At 35.7% G+C, this 22,139-nt stretch overlaps 1 protein-coding gene across 1 annotated transcript in view; it reads right to left on the bottom strand.

Annotated features, from left to right (window-relative positions):
- Nucleotides 1–22,139, bottom strand: part of SPAG16 (sperm associated antigen 16) — a 969,696-nt gene that overhangs the window by 308,026 nt on the left and 639,531 nt on the right. Inside the window, exon 14 of the mRNA XM_021702750.1 lies at nucleotides 1,342–1,407. Coding sequence (XP_021558425.1) covers nucleotides 1,342–1,407 — 66 coding nt within the window. The remainder of the gene's footprint in view (nucleotides 1–1,341; nucleotides 1,408–22,139) is intronic.

Raw genomic sequence — 22,139 nt, 5'->3', positions numbered from 1 at the left:
AAATGAATAAATTTAATTTGGCTAATTCTATATTTATTAATTGTATTATTTGGGATGTTAAATGGCATTTCTTTTTTAGCTAAAAAATAAACCGCCTGACTCACAAAATAATTTATTTCATTTTAGCTTCCATTCAATTTTCTTAGGGTATGTGAAGCTATAAGCCATTTAATAGATTTTTAGCATAAATATCCTATATCATATGGGTTCACAGTGCTTAAATGGCTCTATATTCTGCTAAAAATAAATTTTACTTTGTACCTAGAAATAAGCCGTAATATATTGGCTCAACAGAGTCAATTAAATGGAAGTTCCTTAATAAGATGAATTTGTTAAAATATAATTGTAGTTGAGCCCATCACTAACATTCCAGATGTCATTCACAATGCCACCAGCATAATTTTAGTTGGAGCAAATAACATTCCTTTAGAAGAAATAATTTTTAGTGAACATTTTTCTTCTATCTAAAAGAATAATAACAGCATGATAGCATCAGAATTTTGACAATGCTGTCATTTTGAAGTTAGAGGTAGGTAATCTATCAGATTAATTTTTTAGCTAATTGGGAAAGAAGAGGGGTATGGAATTAAGATTCACACTCTACTGGGAATTTAGAGACAAATTAAAATGTTAGCTATAATTAAATCATAGAGTTTGAAAGGACTTGAGAGGTCATCTATCAGTCAAATAGCTTTCATCTGAGAAAGAACAAACTTAAATCATCCTTCCATGAGTATTATCTGTACCATTTTAAAGACAACCTCAATTAGCTTAGCGACTCAAAGCAGTGTTTAATAATCTTCATAGTTGGTGAAATCATCCTGATATCTGAATACCTCAAGCTGTGGATAAACACTTCTGCTATGTCATCAGTTTATTTGGAAAAAGATATATTTGAAACCTTTCAATGAGTAATTGACAAGCTGTCAAATCAAGGTTGCTCTGTTTTAACCTGAAGAAAGTCTACTTTTCTTTGATGGCTTTTTTATTCTTGGGTTTCCTTTCAAGCACTTTCATTATTTTTATGATTCTACATTAATATTTACAAGTTTATATCCCACTTACTTTCTTGAGCCTGCATTAGACAAGACGCTTTTAAAAATGTGTTTAAGTGGAGTTAAAGATAGAATTCCTCATTGTTCCTACCACTGTATATTGTGTGTGTTTTTTAAACTTCTACAACCCAAACTATCTATATGTTTTTTCCATTGTCATAAATTAATTCCAGAATTTGTTCTCCTTGCCCTGTTAACTTACCATTTTCTCCTGGTACTTTGTTTCAATAAAATTAACTTGTATATATGAAATATTAAAAGTATTTATTGGGAGAACTGAACTCACCCTAGGAGTGAAGGTGGCATCATTGATAGAATGCATGTGACCATAAAGTGACTGCTCACAGTTACCCTAGGAAGACAAAGCAGAAATAAAATCAAATAAATGCCATTCAATGTGTGAAAGAAATCAAAAGGTAATTAATTTTATTTGTTTTAAAGTATTGCATTAAGTTTCCTTATACCAAGACAGTGTTCCTCTCAACTTTTCTTCCTCAGGGATTTCTCCCCAACCCTGGCAGATATCTTAGCCTCCATGCAGACTAGGTTGGAAGTATGACAGAGTTATACCCCTTCCTCCATATACCTTGACAAATGTGGGATGGGAATTAGTGATTAATGCCTGAAACTTTGATCCTTTAGAGCTAAGCTGTCCAATCGAGTAGTCACTAGCCAGCCATTTATATGACTATTTACACTTAAATTAATTAAAATTAAATAAAATTAAAAACTCAATTCCTCAGTCATACTAGCCATATTCCAGGTGGCTATTTTAGCAGACAATGTGGACATAGAACATTTCCATCATCAAGAAAGTCCTATTGGACAGTGCTGTGTAAAGGAATGCTTCTAAGACTGTGTGTTCTACAATTATTCATCAGAGAATCCTCAGCAGGATTTAGCCTTAGTTGCCCATAGGGTAACTGGATCAAGAATGTATCCTTTATTGGGTCTTGCTCTCTTCTTTAGCTCACTCCTTGCTTCTTCACTTCTACTTCCTGGGATAGCAACCAAATAAACTGCTTATACCACCCCCCCCCCAAAAAAGTATTGCTTTAGTCCAATAATAAAGTTAATACAGTCTCATGGTTGAAAATACTAGCTTTTGCTATCAGCTACCACTCAGAATCAGTCCAGGCTATGTTCGTAAGTGTGTCATTAGTGCTTGTCTGTGCACTGGAACTCTAGTATCGTCACTTTTACACTACTGAGCTGGTGGTGAAATTTCACTATATGACTCCGTCTTGCAATTAGCATAGTTTTCAAGCCATGGGGCCAAGTAGTGAAGCCCTTATAGAGGGTGCTTGTTTTCAGCACATCATTGCCATTACTACTGGGGATGTGGGGTTCTTTTTTTGTTTGTTTTAGATTATGAGATCATGTTTTAATTCCTGAGTTTCCACAGTTTGGCATTAATATCATTATATGTATAAAAATGTTATAAAACACTTTTAACACAAACTAAGCATTTGTTTTATGAAAACTATATTTCACATCTACCCATTCCGGTCATCTTTTCCAGATAATAATTAAAATTAAAATTAACTACAAAAGTTTCCAAACTTCAGTTTAAATTATTTCAAGCAAATTGGGCTCATAACACATTACACAGGGGCTTTAGATGTGGGGAGTTTTCATTTTGAAACCAATGTTCAAAGGGCATTCTTAATTATCTTAGGGAAATAACACAAATTTTGTAGAAGAACCAGAGTTGTATCTGGATGTAGATTCTTGTTATGGGTTAAAATTCAGATTTAATTCAACAATGTATTCATTCAACAAATATTTTTGAGCAATTAATCTATGTCAGGCACAATTCTAGGTGCTTAGGATCTCTCAGTGAATAAAACAAAGAACTGTGTCTTCATCAACCTTACTTTATAAGGGGAGAGGGTGGAAATAGATATTTTAGAAAGGTGTAAAGTGTGTTAGAAGATCCTAGGTATTGTGAAAAGAAGAAAAGTCAGACAGGGTAAGGGGTATTATGAGTTTTGGGATTGAGGGGCTAAGGGCAAACCAAATTATCAAGTAGAATGATATGGTTTGACCACACACAACAAGTAAGGTTTGAACAAGGATTGAAGCAAGCCAAGGAGACATCTGGAAAAAAAGCATTCCAGGAAGAAAGAAAAGGTAGAGCAAATGTCTCAAAGATAGGCGTTTACCTGGTGTGTTTCTGCAATAGCAAGGAAACCAATGTGGATGGAGAGAAGTAAATCAGAAGTAGAGTAGGCTTGCTAAAAGGCTTCATCTACTCTGATTACTTAGTCCTAAACCATTACGGCTGGAGGAAAGATTGCATAAAAGATTACAAAATGAGATCGGAAAGATAGAGTATCATCAGCATGTCTCCTCATTGTTATAGGACATTCATGGAATAGTTTGGAACTAAGCAAAGTTGGAAAGGTTTTATAACTAGGCTCTATTGAGTCCTCACTATTGCCATTGTGTTCAGCAAGTTAAATTTCAAATATTTATTTACAGAATTAATGCATGCTGTTAATCCCTTTTCACAGAATGCAAAATTTCCCCACAGGAATTTAAATTTCACAAAAATATGTTGAAATACTTTGGCACTCTTTCAGATCTCCCCTACCCATGTTATTCTGGTTCACTATCTTGACACTGCTATAACTTTAAAACAATTATGCTGAGAACTTCAAATCCTCTAAATTACCTCTAAATTACTTACAAAGCCAAAAAGGCAAAGTGTAAGATGTTATAAGCTTTCATATATTATCTTAGGAACTTTTATAGTTAATTTTCTTTTAGAATTAACATCATATATAGTTGTATAATATTACACCTGCATAGTGAGTGTTAATATTTAAAATATATATATTTAAATTAGTGAAATGTTTTTTGCATTATAAAAGTTTTACATTTGGTGCTCTTCTAATGTGAGAATCTCTAAACTCTTCGATTAATTGTTAAGGAAAATGGAGTTTTCTGATTCAAATCCTGAATGCCAAGTTTTAATTCAAAGTGGAATCTCTAAGGCACTCTTGAAAAGCCCTGGAAATATGGGGCTATAATGGAAATGCTGACGGACCACATTTGTGCTGCTGTAACAAAACCTGACTTGAAGATAAATGTTTCACGAATTAAGAAAAGTTAAAAAAAAAGCTTTCCTATCTAGCTTTGTTCCCAAGATAAAAGTGAATCTACTCTTTTTGTGGTACAGGGCATATGTGGGTTACTAATATTCTAGTCTGCAAACAGCCTTAATCAAAAGCAATACCCAAACCAGGATGTTAAAATTTGGAATATCTTCTTTGATGAATTCTTGTCAGGTTTGTTTTCTTCCAAAGAAGTGGAAAAAAAAATGTAAAAGAGGGAAGAGTCTTATAAGAAAAAAAAACCCATGTGACCCAATATGTCATTGCTCCAGTATTTGATTCTCTCAGAAAAGCTACGTGCAGTGATGATTTGCTATCTCTGGCCCTGGGAATAGAAACGTCTGGGACTTAATTCTTGGATCTGCTACCTGATAGCTGTGTGACCTTAAACAAATTGCTTCACTTCACTGTGTGTCAATTGCCTCATTTAATTCTCAAAACAAACCTAGAGGTTAAATATCATTACCTGAGTAATGATGTATTACCTGAGTAATGGTATTTAACCTCTAGGTTTGTTTTGAGAATTAAATTGGAAGATGCATGTGAAATGTTGGTGGAGTGCCTAGCACAAAGTAAGAGCTTAACAAATATTAGCTCTTAACCTGCAACATAAACCACTGAAATGCTGATGACTTCCAAACCATTTCTGCCCTTAGCTCTCTCTTTCCTTAAAGACCCCAGTAAAGAGTAGTAGAGGAATCGGTGCTGCTTTTTCTACTTGTCCCTTGGATTCATCCCTGTGTGGCACTGCCCGGAGTCTGTGCCCTGCTTTCTACCAACCACATCACTGGGGGCACTCAAGCCCTCCGGCGTCTGGTTGGATTCAGCCAGAGGGGAGCACCAGCAGGATATGAAAAAGCAGAAAGGTATAGAGGGCAGATAAATGACTACTTTAGCTCCCTTCCTGTTCAGCTGTGATTTTGTCAGTGGTCCTGTTTTCTACCTAATTCCGCTCATGTTATGTGGGCCCTCTCCCAAGGCTACAGCTCCACCGTATCCAGTAATGTTCTCCTTCCCTTGCCCCTTCAGGCTTCCCATTGTTGCTAGCCCTTGGGTGCTGTGTTTGTTCCCTTAACACCATTCACATCTCTGTAAACATTCAACCTGGGTTTACTTCATGTGTCATCTGTTTCCTGCTGGTGATACGGCACGTCAGACAGAATATGCAAAAGAAGACCTTTGACTTACTACTTCTCAACTGCCTATCTTTACTCTTGCCAAGTCTTTCCCTCTAAGTAAATGGCACTACCAGTTGCTCAAACAAACAAAAAAACCTTAGGCAATAACCCACCTGAGAATTACAATACTTCTCCTTCTACCCCCACCCCCACACATCCCTCATCCAGCACATCAGCTTTTTCTTCAACATAAAGCCCTACTATGCCCACCTCTATCCCTTTTTTACCATTACTACTCTATGCAGGAAATCAGCCATCATACTGAGCCCAAAGACAGCAGGAGCATCCTTATTGGTCTCCTTGCTTCTACTCTCACCCCACTCCCCATCTATTCCTCTCACAGCAAGTAGAGTGATCAGTAAAACCTGGATCAGATCATGCCATGCTCCTGGTAACAGCCACCTGAACAATTACCATCATACTCAGAATAAATTCCAAAGTCTTTACTTTGTTCCAAAGGCTCCATACTGTTTGGCTCCTGTCTGCCTATCTGACCTCATCCTTTACCATTCTTCCTTCTCATGCACTGTGCTTCATGAATATATTCATGTTTCTGCATGGTCAGGGCTTTCTGAGCAAACAGTACTACATCTGGATTAAAGGATGATTGAATAACAATCCAACCGTAAAGACAGAGATCTCTGGAGAGATTTAGGTGCATCTCTCTCTGAGGTATTCATTTACATTTCAGGGTTTGCAAGCCTAGAGGCTTATCTCTTCTCTTTCCAGAGAGGATCTGTTTACATTTCCAACAAAGATTTCTCCCTCTCCCCTCTCCCCATCACCTTGCCTCCTTGGAGCGGCACAAGGGCTCTGACTTTCATAATTTGGGGGTTCCTTTTCATGACACATGACCTCACCGTACCTGTGGGGTACACCTGGCTCTCGCAGCTTCCCCCCATGGGGAATGCGGAAATGGCAAATCAACATAAGCTGCTCAGTGAGTAAATAAATGGTCTGATCACTGATCCAGAAACCTCCTGTTTCCTGTCAGGATAAATAAATAAGTAAATATAGTCACAAAAACAACACTATCATATTAGCTTTCCTCTTCTTGTAATAGGCCTAGGATGTTCCTGCCTTTGAACGTCCTGCTTTCTCTACCTTGGATGTTTTCACGTAGCTAAATACATGTCCTTGTCCTTCTTCCCATGCTGCTTTCAACTCAAACACAACATTTTCAGTGATGTCTGATATCTAATATTCCTGCCTCCTCTCCTGTATTTTCTCCTATAGTAGCAGAAACTTTTATAAAATCCCTTTCCTTTTTCTCTTGGGCACTCAGTCAGACTTGAGGTCAGGTGTGACAATGTGACTGAGTTCTGTCCAGTGTGACGTGTGCAATCATGCAACAAGTCACCTGTAGGCCTGGCCCTTAAAATATCCCACACAATCCTGTAAGCTCTTTATTTTTATCTGCTTGCAGACTATACACGGAAGTGTTCTGGAAGATGGAAAAACACAAATGGAACTAGCCTGAGTTTCTGAACTACCATAAGGAGAAAAGCCACCAATCAGGACTTTCCAACTAGACATTCCATCAGTGAGAATTAAGCTTCCAATGTGTTAAGCCCCTGAATTCTGGGGCTTAACTGGGCTTCCCACAGGTGTTGGTACCCAGCGAATAGGCTCCCCCTGTTTTATTTTTTTCATGTCACTCATCATGAACTAAAATCATTTAAGAATTTGTTTCCTTGTTTATTGTTAGTTTCTTCCCACTAGAATATAATTCCACAAGGGAAACTTGTTTGAAATTTATTTGTCTTGCCCAACAGTCTTATTATCCCCAAAGCCCAAGACAGCTGTGGTAGGATTTGATAAACAGTTGTTAAGTAAAAAAGTAAACAGTTACAGAGTGATCACAACTGAAAATTGGAAAAAATCTACCCTCACCAGATACCTCATTTTTGGTTAAATAGCTTGGTCTTCTTCCCAATATTTATTTTCATTTTGATTAGTCATGCCATATAATGTGCATAGTCTTATTTTTCTCAACTCCTTTCCCACAACATGGTTCTAACCCAGTAGCATATTTACCCATTGACTCTGTCATTGTCTCTAAACAAGTACATGGAAATAGTTGATGACTCCTGGAGAAGGAGGCAGCTTTACACTGATTCAGTGTTTATTATGTAACTAAAGCCTTGTGCTAAGTGCTTTATTTATTATTACATTTAATCCTCAGTGACTGTCATATCTCTCATTTATATAAACACCACACTAAGTACTTTGCACAGAGTAACTCTTTTAATCTGTACCGTATGAAACTGGTAATATATTAAATTCCCATTTATAGTTGGAGAAATTTGTGTAAAGGATTAGCATAATGTCTACACAAATAAGAGATATTACCAATTGTAGATTAATTTGTAGTCTTTTCTATTTCTTCTATTTATATTTTGTTGGTCACTGAGAATTAAAAAAAAAAAAAACACCACTTTCCTAGGAAAAGACTCATCGTCATGGTAACAAACCCCAGAACTAGTTTTAAACTTGTCCAATCAATTAGTAACAGTTCCATAGCCCTGCTTACAAGTAAACAACCAGAACTGGTTTTAAAACTATCTAATTAATCAATGACAACTAACTTCTGTGAACACTTCTTGAAAAGCCAAATAGCATCAGACTCATGATTTGGAAATTCAGCCAACTGGCCAAAGAGTCACTACAGTGCACATGTTCCTAAAGCTCATATTAACATTCTTCCACCTCGATAACAGACAAAAAGTAAGTCTTTATAACCAACACAAACCACTCTTCTAAGACTGACCTAACCCACTCCTACTTCTGTAACCAACTTTCCAAAATAAACTCTCCACAAAAGCTGGATATAAAATCAGCAATTGGATCTGCTCAATTAGTATAACTCTTTTTCACTGAAGTATATGATAAATTCAGTTTTTATTTATTTATTTTTTTTGTTTTCAGATATTGACTGGTGGTCTCATCCTTTGACACCACAGAAAGGACTAAGGGTGTTTTAGTTGGCTGGGGCCACCATAACAAAGTACCATAGACTGGTGGCTTAAACAACAAAAATGTATTTTCTCACTGTTTTGGAGGCTAGAATATAATATCAAGGTATTGGCAGGTTAGTTTCTTTCTGAGGCCTTGCCCGGACTTGTAGAAGGCCATCTTCTCCCTATATCTTCACATGGTCTTACCTCTGTGTGTATCTGTGCTCTAGTCTGCTCTTGTTATAAGACCATCAGTCAGATTGGAATAGGGCCCATCCCAATGACCTCATTTAACCTTAGTTACCTCTTTAAAGACCCCATTTCCCAATACAGTCACATTTTGAAGTACTAGAGTTAGGATTCAACATATAAATTTGAAAGGACACAATTCAGCCCAAACCAAAGGGTCAGAGATATCTTTATTTTAATATTCATAAAATATCTTAGGAGTGCAATAGCTATTGGGACATTAGCTGGTTGCAAGAGTCAAACTGTGAGATTATTTTATAGTATTTATTATATTGTATATAGAATTTACATATATTGCATCAATGCACTTTGAGCTAATATGCAATTTGAAAATGAAAAGTTGAATTTTATGTCATGTTTGAGCATATATCTAAGCAGATGAATATTATGCATGCATATAATATAATGGTTAAGAGCCCAGGGTCTGGAGTGACACTGCTTGGATGTGAATTTGGGCTTTGCCACTTAATATGTCCTTGGAACACTGTGAGCCTCAGTTTTTCATCTGTAAAATAGAAATAATATGAGTATCTACATGATGGTGCCATTGTGAGGACTGAAGTTAATTCATGTAAAATGCTTACATTGCTGCCTGGGACATAGCCAAATGCTCAGTAAATGATAATTATTACATAGTAACAATATGCAGATTACAAATTCTGTGATAGCAGAGATGACATCTATTATCTTCATCACTTCATAATGTTAACTATAGAGATGAGTTGGCTCATAAATAAAGTTTTATGTACATTTTTTCCTGCCCATAGCACCCTTTTCCTACTCAGCCAACTCATCAGTCCTGCTACACCCTCATGTCACAATACAGAAGCACTGTCTCCTCATAGTAGTATTCCTGTGTATATTTCTAGAAAATAATTAAAGTAAAATACCTAAAAATGTTTAAGAAAAATTACCTAAATAAAACTAACTGAAGTTAAAGAGAATTATATTGTGTAATTGTATTCTATGCATTTTTTAACACATTTTTTTTAAAGATTTTATTTATTGGAGAGAGAGAGTGAGAGAGAGAGCATGAGGGAGGGAGGTTCCTAGGGAGAAGCAGACTCCCTGCTGAGTAGGGAGCCTGATGCAGGACTCGATCCTGGGACTCTGGGATCATGACCTGAGCTGAAGGCAGTTGCTTAACCAACTGAGCCACCCAGGCGCCCATATTTTATGCATTTTTATTTCAAATTTTAGGACCAAGGAAAATTACTATCAAAGAAAACAAAGCAAAATGTGTCCAAAGGTGAGCAGAATTAAAGTTTATACCAGCTGTGAAAAAAATATCCTCCTACTCATTACCAGCTAGATGTAGCTATTTCTATTACAGCTACTACCTTAGTTATCAAGTTTAAAAATTAATGTCCAAGAATTTTATAAAGATCTTTTTTAATTGAACAGGGTCAAACGTTTAATATAATAATTTATATAACATTCACATTTTCTGCAAATCTTTTTTTTTTTTTTTTACCTTTTTCTTCTCCTTTAATAAACACATTGGGTCATATAGAGTTGTCATTTTTTTATATGTTCAAATGGTAAAATATCATTTCGTACACAATTTCATGTGGCTCAATTTAATACATAGTAAAATTATTAATAAATTTTCTAGTTATTTCTAATTCACATCTGCAAATCTCTTTTTAATAACTTTGTGAAACCAAAGAAATTTAACCTTATAGGTTTACAAATTGTTAAAGAAAAACATACTCCATTATTATTACTGAAACAATCTCACTGACATATAAATTGGAAACAGAATAATCATTAACAATGACCTGGTTTTTGTTATTTCATATAAATAACTAACCATGTCTGTGAAAGATTGATTGCAGCTTTTAAAATGTTTGCTGAATCCATGTGTAATTAAGATGAGTTAAATATGCAAATCAAGTCTAATTAGCTTCATTTATTTAATGTTAAGTTTGCCTTGTCTCTACATAATTTCTGCTGTGGATTTTTTTTTTAGTACATAGTATTTTTGATTTCTTTGTTCTAGATTGAATTGCTGAAGAAACAAGCTTTTTTTTCTAGAAGGAGAAAAAGCTTTCACATGGAGTTTTGTCTGAGTGCCATTTAGAAGCAAGGGTTTGAAAAAATGTTCCCAGTAGCATGAAAACTGAGAAAATTTTTTTTTAAAGATTTTATTTATTTATTTGAGAGAGAGAATGAGAGAGAGAGAGCACATGAGAGGGGGGAGGGTCAGAGGCAGAAGCAGGCTCCCTGCCGAGCAGGGAGCCCGATGTGGGACTCGATCCAGGGACTCCAGGATCATGACCTGAGCCGAAGGCAGTCGCTTAACCAACTGAGCCACCCCGGTGCCCTGAGTAAATTTTTATTATATGTATTTCCAACCACTTTCCTTTAGACTGTATTTAATTATTCCATTTCATCAAAGCAGCAAACCCTCTGGGAATTTCTTTTGATGAAAATGAGCTTTTGTCACAATATGTCCATCACAGTGATTAAGTAGAACAGAGACTGGGTAGAACAGGAGGCATCAAATGAACCAAAGTTGTCTGTAGAAATACCTTTCCCTTGACAAAATATCTAAATTTTCCTGCATTAACAAAACAAACCTCTGTATGTAAAACCACCAGCCTCGTGTAGTTTTCGTGTGGAAAACATTTAAGTCGGGCGTTTACAGGAAACATAGTTATTGAAAACAAGGCAGAGTTGAGACCCGCTGTGTCCGGCAACAATGCAAGGAACAACGAAGTGGAACAAGGATTAAAGACAATGATGAATATGGGATGATGTCCTGAAGACAGAAGACATGACAAGAAAGAGCAAAGGGCAAATGTAGGGAGATTACTGAGCAGAGGCAGTGGAACCACAGTCTGAAAAGAGAAGAACTGAAGTTATATGAAGAGTCAACCTAGCAGGACCTTGGAAGTCAGGGGACATGGAGAAGGGAAGAAAAGTAACAGAGAAGGATGTGAAAGATCCTGCAATGAAGAGAACTACTTCAGAAAACACAAGGTTGAGTGGACTTCTTAGGTGAGGAGATTGTTTTATTGTTAAGAGTGGACTCAGGAATAGACACGGATGAACTGGATAAATTCAAGTGGCAAGAGCCAAAATGGAAGGTCAAGTGGAAAGTTTTACCAGGTCCAGTTGCAGGACACTGCAAAAGGTGTCAAAGCCCAGAGCAAGGGGCAAGAGAAACCAGGAGGAAAGCCAAAAATCAGAGCCAGAAGTAAGTAATCCAGCCAGGATGTTGAAACTAAGGGTGCAGAATAATTAAAATTAAAAAATAATTCTCCCTGACCTCGAGAAACCTGATGCAGAGCCAGGGGGAAAGGGTCAGAAGAGTACTTCCATAGTGGTACAACTTTCTTGAGTTCTAGTGACTTCAGGCTGAGATGATCACACTTGCCCTACCTTCTTCTCGCATCCCTTCTTTAATGCTGCCCTCCTAAGGATAAAGAAATAAAATGAGTGGGAGAGAAAACATAATAAAAAATATTGAGATTTGAAGCAAATTTAAGAGGTAGGCTGAAAATCCTGTAGGTCCTTGTGTAAAGAGGTTGTATTAGTTTCCTAGAGCTGGCATAACAAAGTACCACATGGGGTGGCTTAAAACAAATTTATTCTGTCACAGCTCTGGAGGCTAGAAGTCTGAGACAAAAGTGTCATCAGTGCTGGCTCCTTTTGAGGCCTCTGAGGAAGAACACATTCTATCTATGCCTGTCTCTCTGTTTATGGTGATGGCTGGAAATCCTTGACATTTCTTGGCTTGCAGATGCAGTGTTCCAACCTCTGCCTCCATGTTCACATGGCATTGCCATCTGTGCTTCTGTCTTATTATAAGGACACCCCTACCCTACTCCAGTATGACCTTATCCTAAACGCTTACATCTGCAAAGACTCTATTTACAATCCAGTACCATTCACAAGTACTGGGGGTGAGGACTGGAACGTATCTTTTGGGGGGACACAGTTTAACCAACAACAAGTGGTTTGCTATTACTTAAAAGTTAATTGAAGGATTTAATGCAGTATGCAGCTTAGAGTCTTGGTGTGATCCTACTCCTGGGAGGATCCGACTTCTGAAGATGTCTCAGTTGAATTGTGGTTTTCAGTGAGGGGATGGATAAAGGAGACAGTTGGTTACCCTAAATATATACATGTCCTTTAATCATTTAATTTTTATGTAAATAAATGTTTCCATTTATTTTATATTACTTTATATTTTACATTATATTTGAAAACATTTAAGAAAATTTTCCTTATGTAGTAGTTCTCAAAAAGTGTGGTCCCAGGCCCAACATCACCTGAGAAATGGTTGGAAATGCACTTCAGACCCACTGTAACAGAGCTCCTTGGGTGTGCCTAGTCACCTGTTTGTGTGTGTGTGTGGGGGGGGTGTTTTCCCCCAAACCTTCCTAGTGAGTTTGGTGTGAGCACCAGGTGATTCTGCTTAGAGAAACTTGCTATGATTAGGGAAGCAGCTGTTAAGTGAGGGCTGGGGTACTTTGACCTAAATAATGTGTCTTGAAGAATTTTATTAACAAAGAGGACCAGTATAACACTGTTACCCTAAGTCATTCATAAAAAATTAGAATATCTTTCCTGTGGTTAGCATTCTTTTAAAAGTCTTGTTTGTTCTGTAAGACTTATTTGAGACATTTCTAGGACCAGGATCTCCTACTGGACTCTTCTATTGGTGGTTTTAAGGCTTCAAGTCTTCAGATTATTCTGCTGCCGATACTCCTCAGTCTCCCACACTTTTGTTTACCACATGCCAGGTGCCCCATGAGTATCATATATTAAATGATGTAATTTATTTATTACAAAAATATTATCATAAATATTATCATCACCTTTTTAAGAAAGAAGAAAGAGAGACACCAAGAGGTTAAATAAAATGCCCACATTTACACAGCAAGGAGTGTCAAAAATAGATTCAAATCCAATTTGACTGATTGCAAAGCCCATATTCCTCCAACTACACACACTATTTTGTGTAATTTAGAGACCTAAATAGCCACTTAAACTAGTCAGAATTAATTTGCTTTTCTAAATTCTCTTTTCTCATCTAAAGCAAGCACAAAAGGTGTGGTGCCAGGGTTTGGGTTAAAAAAAAAAGGCAGTATCTTTGCTCTGATCTCCAGCTCCTAGATTTTCTGAGTCTGAAGTCTGACTGCTAAAATAATGTAATTAATAAAAATAAGTAACAAAGACTATGATGTATAAGAGCCCCTACATTGTCTTTCATCTAGTCAATATAAAATGTCTTAGCTGTTTTCTTAATTTTCCCTAAACACTGTCATTTCAACAAGGATTGCCAGATTCTAGGTATTGCTTGAAATTTACTGAGAATTTAAACACAATGATTAAGTTTTTGCATTACTGCCTCACCTGGAATTCTAACTTTCTAACTTGATTCATTTAAGAATTGCTATGAGTAAGGGAACATGATAACTGTAGTAAAGTTTAGCATTTTAAACATCTTGAATTCAGAACATAACAAATTATTTAAACAAAGTGATTTCCCTACCAGATTGTGAGATTATTATTGCCAAGGACAGTGATATATAATTTGGTTAGTATTTATAGCCTTTCTATGGTGCTCTATGTATCATATGTTTAATACAATTTGTTGAATACATTAAAGAAAAAGAAAGCTAAATAGTGCCTTCTGATAGTGAGGTGGGAAGTGAAGAAAAGTTAGTGACTTACTTTTTTCTCCGTAGTTAGAAGAGCTAATTTTGAAATATTTTATGTCATTCTATATTACTTTCTATTTTGCTGAGATTATCTTTGCTTTCAATGATATGTGTATATTAGGCTTAAAAGAAGCAATGAAAGGGCAGAGATTTGAGGTGCCCTGAAAGATCTAAACACAGACCCCACAGGTCGCACAAAGATGGATGGATCCTCAAGCTCTAACCACTCTTCTCATCGATTGCTGCTGTCTTCCACTATGGTAGAGAAGGCAACTGTGCCAGTATCCTCCCTCACTTTATCTCGGCAAATTGAATTGAGTAAGTGAATGTATGGTTTCTGGAAATCCAAAAGATATACCTTATAAGGAAATTATTTTGATAAGGGCATACAGTTACATTTGAAAGTAATTCTATGTACATTGAAGGTACAAATTAATTACATACTTTTTTTAAAGATTTTATTTTTAAGTAATCTCTACACCCAACGTGGAGCTTGAATTTACAACCTGGAGATCAAGAGTTGCATGCTCTACCAACTGAGCCAGCCAGGTACCCCCTAATTACATACTTAATTTTATATAGAATAATCTGTATGTATATATCCATGTATCTATGTATATCATGTCACTACCTCAATCTGTAAAAGCTGTAAGTTTTAATAAATTTCCCAATATTATTTTCTCACATAATTATATTTCTAGTGATACCTCAAATGATCAGATTCGTTCAACTGTTTAAAGAGGGAAAAATGTAAAATGAAAACACTTGCAATTATCAGACCCACAGAGGAGGAGAAATAATTAGCAGAATAATCTTTGATCACTACACTTTTAATGCTTGTCAGACAGTTTTTGGGATGTCTGATTTGATGGAAGTGTTTTGTTTTGTTTTTTTTCTCTTCTGGAAATAAGCTTCCCTGTGCCCACTTAGCCGCAGAATCACACAGATGGGTCCTAGCAGACATGCTGGGGGTATTTTGCCTTCCTGCCCCATGCAGACAGAGTCAGAGGGTATATTGGAGCCCATCTAAACCATAAGCTGTCTCTCTTAAATTGAGTTCCCTAGAAAGTGGAGCCTGATGCAAGACCTAATATTCTAATGCTTTATTTGGGAGGTACATACCCAGGGCAGCTAAGATGAGAAAACAGAGTAGTTGAGGGGCAGGCAGGATATGAGGCATTACTCTGTTGTCTTCTAAGAAAGCACAGCAGGTTAAACTCCCTGACATACAAGATTTCTGTGGACCAGATGTAGAAAAAAAACTATGAATAATCCATGGGATGGAAGAAGGAATAGGATTCAGTTAAACTTCGCTTCTTGGAAATCAAAGTCCCCTATATTTCTGGGGTGTTACCACTTAGGTAATTTGGCAGCCATGTAATATGCCTGCTTCTCACCTTCCAGTGTGGTGTCTGAAAGTGGTCAGTGGAGTCAGTATTCTTGGCACAGGGCTAGTCAGCCTGCCTGCAGGGGGCAGGCACGGGGCCAGGGGAGTGAAGAACTCAGCACTCCCCATACAAGTGACTGAAGAGCTCTGGCTGGTGCAGTCAGCAAAAATGTGTAAGTTTTATTTCTGAAATAATACCTGTTTCCAAAATTCAGAATAGGGACTTAAATTGTACTTTCACATTGAGTTCACTTCTTGGATGGATGAGACATAAAACCCAAAATCTGTGGTATAAACTCTTCCCAACACACGTTCAGAGGAAAAAAATAAAGTGTATCTGTAGAAGAATAAAGCAGACATGCAGGTAGAAACAGAGGCAAGAGAGAGAGCTTAATCTCAGGATCCCTGAGGCCTCTTATTCCTGGTTCCAGCCCTTTACAAGGTACAGTTGTATTCTTGCCCTTAGGTACCCAGAGACGTTTGTGACCTGTTGTTCATATTAAATAGTTTTTCTTGGGGCGCCTGGGTGGCTCAGTTGGTTAAGCATCTGCCTTCAGGTCAGGTCATGATCCCGGGTCCTGGGATCCAGCCCCGCATGGGGCTCCCTCCTCAGCGGGGAGTCTGCTTCTCCCTCTCCCTCTGCCTGTTGCTCTGCCTGCTTGTGCACTCTCTCTCTCTCTCTCTCTGCCAAATAAGTAAATAAATAAAATCTTTAAAAAAAATAAGTTTTTCTCTACTTGCTCAAATTTGTTCCTTTGTATATGGAATCTAATGCAATGGATGGTATATCCATACCATCAGATTATAATTCATAAATGAAATATCTTCTTGGCCTCCTTAAAGTTTGTTCTTAGGTTTCTAGATTCTAGGGATTCTAGATTCCCTCTTCTCTTCCTACACCCCCCTCCAAGGGGCCTTGGTTCATGTCCACAGCTTCTTTGCCGCATAAGTATGATGCCTCTGTAACTTATGTCTCCAGCCCAGATCTCTACATTCAACTTGCTATTGATCATGGTACAACTGGATGATCCCATGACACTGACCGTATCACAAACTGAACTCATTACCTTGTGCACAAACCTCTCTAACTCATGATCTGACCACTGTTTACTATTGAGTTTGCCCATAAAAGAACAATTAACTTATATCCCACAATCACAGTCCAAGGTATATGCTATTATAAGAACTACAAAAGGCCAAGTAACTTGCTAAGGCATCTTATAATTAACAGACTCAGTATTTGAACACTTGTTTGTCAGAATCTGAAGCCTGTGATCTTTTTATTACGGCAAAGGCTCTTTCTTGAAACACACATGCACACACATACATGTACACACACACATACAGGAATAGAACTAAGAAAAATAAAACTGAAATATTCTAATTTTTACTTCAGACCATCTTGTTAATTTCATTTTACTTTCAGTCATGTCCTTATTTTAATGATTGATTTTAACTTACAGCCAATTCGCCTTTATCAGTATGTTGCTGATCTTTTGGGATGAAAATTGGTATAAAATACTTTACCCCCAGATAGCTTCTTTCTGTTAACCAATATATTGTAGATATAATTCTTCAAGATCAGATGTTGTGCCTTCAAGTAGTGCAGACTAATTTTAATATTGGGCTAAACAAACTTTAATCAAGAAGATAAATATGCCTTAAATCATGCAAGGCATTCTAAATTCAAATAGAAGTGAAAATGATTCTTGGATTATACCTACCATTATTTTCCATTCATTTAAGATTGAATATATATATTTTTGTGTAACTCTGTATTTAAATATATGTTCTGCTATATAAAATACACATTTAAATACACAAAAATGCAAATATAGACATATACTTAACTTATCTTAATAAGTTTTTGATTCCATATAAAGGAATATGACTGAAAGATATTTCCTTTTACTAATCAGTTGCAATCAAGGAAGAAATCTTTACTTAAGAAAATCAACAATTACATACTTTTGAAAAGTCTAAACTCAAGCGGTTCTTGAATTTACAATCTGTTCTTTCTTACTACAGACATCAGAATGCATTTTTCCTTAAGCACAACACATAAAGACATAAAGAGCTATGATGATGTATATCGAGATAAAAATAAATCATTTTCACTTAGTTATCATCCTTGGACTTAATGAGTGGGGCTGCATTTGAAGTTTGCCTCTGTTTTAAGGATGGATGTTTTCTTTTTCCCCTGAGGCTGTGCAGTTTCTCTCTGCATATTACTATATTATTTTGTAAGAAAACATTTTTTACTGAAGTATCTAACATGCATATATCAAAGTGTTGAAATCACAAGTGTTTAAATGGATGAGTTTATGCCAGGTGAAAACACCTAGGTGAACTTACAGATCATTACTAGCACCCAGAAGTCTTCCTCATGCCCCTCCCAATCACTGTCTCCCCCTAATGTAATCACTATTTTGATTTTGATCCACACAGATTAGGTTTTTTTCTAGTTTTATAGTTTATATAAATAAAATTATTAATTATATATTCTTGCATGTTTAAATTTTTGTTTGCAAAATTCATCTGTGTTGTTTGTACCAGTATTTCATTAATTATATTTTCATTTTTTGTGGTATTCCAATGTATGAAACTAGCTTATTTATTGATTCCACTGTTGATAGACATTTGAAGTTATTCTAGGTAGCAACTATTATAAATAATGTTATTATGAACATTCTTTTTCCAGGTACTCAACACCCTTGTCAACAGTATTTCCCATCTTTGTAGTTTTATTCATTGTAGTGGTTGCATGGTACTATCTCATTGTGTTTATTTATTTTAAGATTTAATTATTTATTTGAGAGAGAAAGACAGGGAGCACAAGCAGGCGGAGGAACAGAGGGAGAGGGACAGACTCTGCTCTGAGTGTGGAGCCCCACAAGGGGCTCCATCCCACCACCCTGAACTGAAATCAAGAGTCGGCGCTTAGCCAACTGAGCCACCAGGCGCTGCTCTCATTGTGTTTTAAATTGCATTTCCCTGATGACTAACGCTGTTGAGTACCTTTTTATATATTTATTAGCTCTTTGAATATCTCCTTTTGTAAATGTCCTGTTCAAATCTCTTATGTCCACTTTTTTTTTTTTTTAAATTGGAAATTGCCTTTTTCTTACCACTTTTAGAAGTACTTTTTCCCCCCCTGTATCCTAGTTTTGTCCCTCCCCTCCAACACATTCTCCCATTCTGGTTGTTTTTTCTTCATAATGGTGTTTTTAATGAATATATATATATATTTTTTATTTTTGTAATCTCCTATTTATCAATCTTTTCTTTTAGTAGCAATACATTTTGTGGCCTGTTTAATAAATCCTCACCTACCTAAAGGTCAAAAATGATTAGAATATGCTTTTTTTTTAACCCTCTAGAAATTTTATTTTTTAGCCTAAGGTTTATCTGGAATTAATTTATGTGCATTTTGTATGTTTAGAGTTTTGTATAAATTTTATTGTATAAGTAATTCATGTATATTATATAATAATTTATTGTATTTTATAATCTTATTTTCAAAATAGATATAAAATTGATCCTGCACCATTTGTAAAAATTCCATTTCTCCCTGTTTTTCCATGTCACTATTTTTCCAGAGATATAATCAACAAACAAAAATTGTATGTATTTAAGGTGTACAGTGTGATGATTTGATATACATGTACATTATGAAATGATTATCACAATCAAGCCACTGAACATATCTATCACCTCACTAGTTACCTTTTTTGGGGGGTGAGGGTAATAATATTAAGATCTACTCTCTTGGCAAACTTCAAGTTTCAATACAGCATAACTAACTATAGTCACCATGCTGTATGTTAGATCCCCAGAACTTCAACGTACAATTGAAAGTTTGCACCCTTTGACCTTTTGAATTTCATATGAATTTAAGAATCAGCTTGTCTTTCTATAAAAGAAAGTGATTTTTTTATGGCTATTTCACTGAGTCTATAAACCAATTTGGGAAGAAATGACATGATACTGAATTCTTCCAGTGTATATATGTGAAATATCCCTGTAGATATTTAGGTCTTTTAAAATTTCCCCCAGTAATATTTTGTAGTCTTTAGTGTACAGTAATTCCACATGCTTTGTTAAATGAATTGCTAGGCATTTAGGGATTTTTAAAATTCTACTTTAAGTAATATCTCACTTTAAATTTAATTTTCTAATAGCTTGTTGCAAGTATATAGGACTACTATTTGTTTTTGCTATTGGCTACTTTCTTCAGCAACTTTTCTAAAAAGGATAAAGGGCTAGGATTTATCATTAAAATTTTTACCTTAATGAAAAAAAGCTAAGAATGCCCTAATATGTTTCTGTTCGTAGTCACACATATGCTGAGTGGTTATACATACATGACTATATTAGAAATGCAAATATTAAAACGGTATAGGAACTAAATCCAAATTTGGTTATCACTAAAAATTGGGTTCCCCCAAGTGGAAAAATGCATTACATTTTGCATTTGCATTCAACAATGCAACATAATGCATTGTTGAAATGCATTACATTTGAATTTTTTAAAATTTTAAGGAAAATCCTAGGCTTCCTAATTAAAATACATTTTATTCTATTTTTTTCCAAGAATGACAGTTTTTACAGCATTACCTTGGATTCAACTTTTAAATACCTTAGATATCTATCTTCAAATACCTTTATTTCAGTCACCTAAATTTCCATCTCCATCACCTAAATTTCCATTTTGAACACCTACATTTCTATCATCAAACGCCTATATTATTAAATTTGTAGCAATTTAATTCAACAGCAGATTTCACTAAACAGATTCCCTACTGTGATATCTCCCTTTAGTGCCAGTCTTAGATGGTAACTGAAGGAAAAATTCCTGACATATCGTATTTTGAGGCAGATTTGTATGCGAGGGGAGTGGAATTGTTGTGGGTGTAGGTGTGGTGTGATGTGGTATCTTTAACAAGAACACATCTTCCAACAGTTTTCTTTAATAGAATTTGAGACTTTGAGACAATGGAACGTATTTTGAGCATTAGAAAGACAGACTAGAAATAGTGACAACTTTCCTCATATCCTTTATTAGATATTTCTATTTTCTTTTTGTATAAGACTAAAATATTGCTTTTCTTTACTTTGCTATAATTTATCTGTTAGATTATCTTAAGGGACATTTGCTTCTCTCAAATAAAAGGTACAAATTTTGTGCTTGCCATTTTAAGGATGGGTGACAACTGGAAAATTGGAAATGTTAAGTCATGTATTGATCTTTAGAAAAGTACAGCAAAGATAAAAAGCAACTTTTCCTATATAATGCTTTTCTAAAAACTGATTTTGTGACTTTTGTGGTTAAAAGGTTGTTTCTTCTTCTTCCTTTTTTTTTTTTTAAGCTTCTTTAGGTCTAAGCTTAGATTGCTTATTCGAGATTTTTCTTATTTCTTGAGGTAGGCCTGTATTGCTATAACCTTCCCAAAGATTTTGTACCACTGTTTTTATCTTCATATGTCTCCATCCTCTTTGATTTCTTGTTTGACCCATGCATCATTTAGTAGAATGTTATTTAGCCTCCATGTATGTGTGTTCTTTCCAGACTTTTCCTTGTGATTGATTTCTAGTTTCATACTGTTGTGGCTGAGAAAGATGCATGATATCATCTCAATCTTTTTGAATTTATTGAGACTTGTTTTGTGGCCTAACATGATCTATTCTGGAGAGCATTCCATGTGTACTAGGAAAAAAAAAAAAGTGTATTCCACAGTTTTTGGATGGAATGTTCTGATTTTATCCATTAGGTTCATCTGATCCAATGTGTCATTCAAAGCCACTATTTCCTTATGGATTTTTTTGTTTCAATGATCTATCCATTGATGTAAGTGGGGTATTAAAACCCCACTATCATTATTGTATTCCTGTCATTTTTTCCCTTTAGGTCTGCTAATAGTTGCTTTATTTATTTAGGTGCTCCCATGTTGGGTGTTTAGATCTTTACAATTGGTATATCTTCTTGTTGGATTGTTCCCTTTATCATTATGTAGTGTTCTTCTTTGTCTCTTGTAGTCTCTGTTTTAAAGTCAACTTTGTCTGATATAAGTATTGCTACCTCAGCTTTTTTTTTTTTTTTTTAGTTCCATTTGCATGGTAAATCTTTTACCATCCCTTCACTTTCAATCTGCATGTATCTTTAGGTCTGAAGTGAGTCTCTGGTAAGCTGCATATAGATGGGTCTTGCTTTCTTATTCATTCGGTCACCCTATGTCTTTTGAGTGGGGCATTTAGTCCATTTACATTCAAAGTGATTACTGATAGGTATATATTTACTGCCATTTTGTTACTTGTTTTATGGCTGTTTTTGTGTTCTTTTCTGTTCCCTTCTTCTCTTGGTCTGTTCCCCTGTGGTTTGATGCCCTTCTTTAGTGATGTGTTTGGATTCCTTTCTCTTAATTTTTTATGTATCTATTATAGGTTTTTGATTTGTGGTTACCTTAAGGTACACATATAACATGCATATAGCAGTCTATATTAAGTTGATGTCTGCTTAAG

Source organism: Neomonachus schauinslandi, chromosome 3 (assembly GCF_002201575.2).
Source record: "Neomonachus schauinslandi chromosome 3, ASM220157v2, whole genome shotgun sequence".
Taxonomy (NCBI): Eukaryota; Metazoa; Chordata; class Mammalia; order Carnivora; family Phocidae; genus Neomonachus; species Neomonachus schauinslandi.
This window is presented reverse-complemented; position numbering and strand designations above follow the sequence as displayed.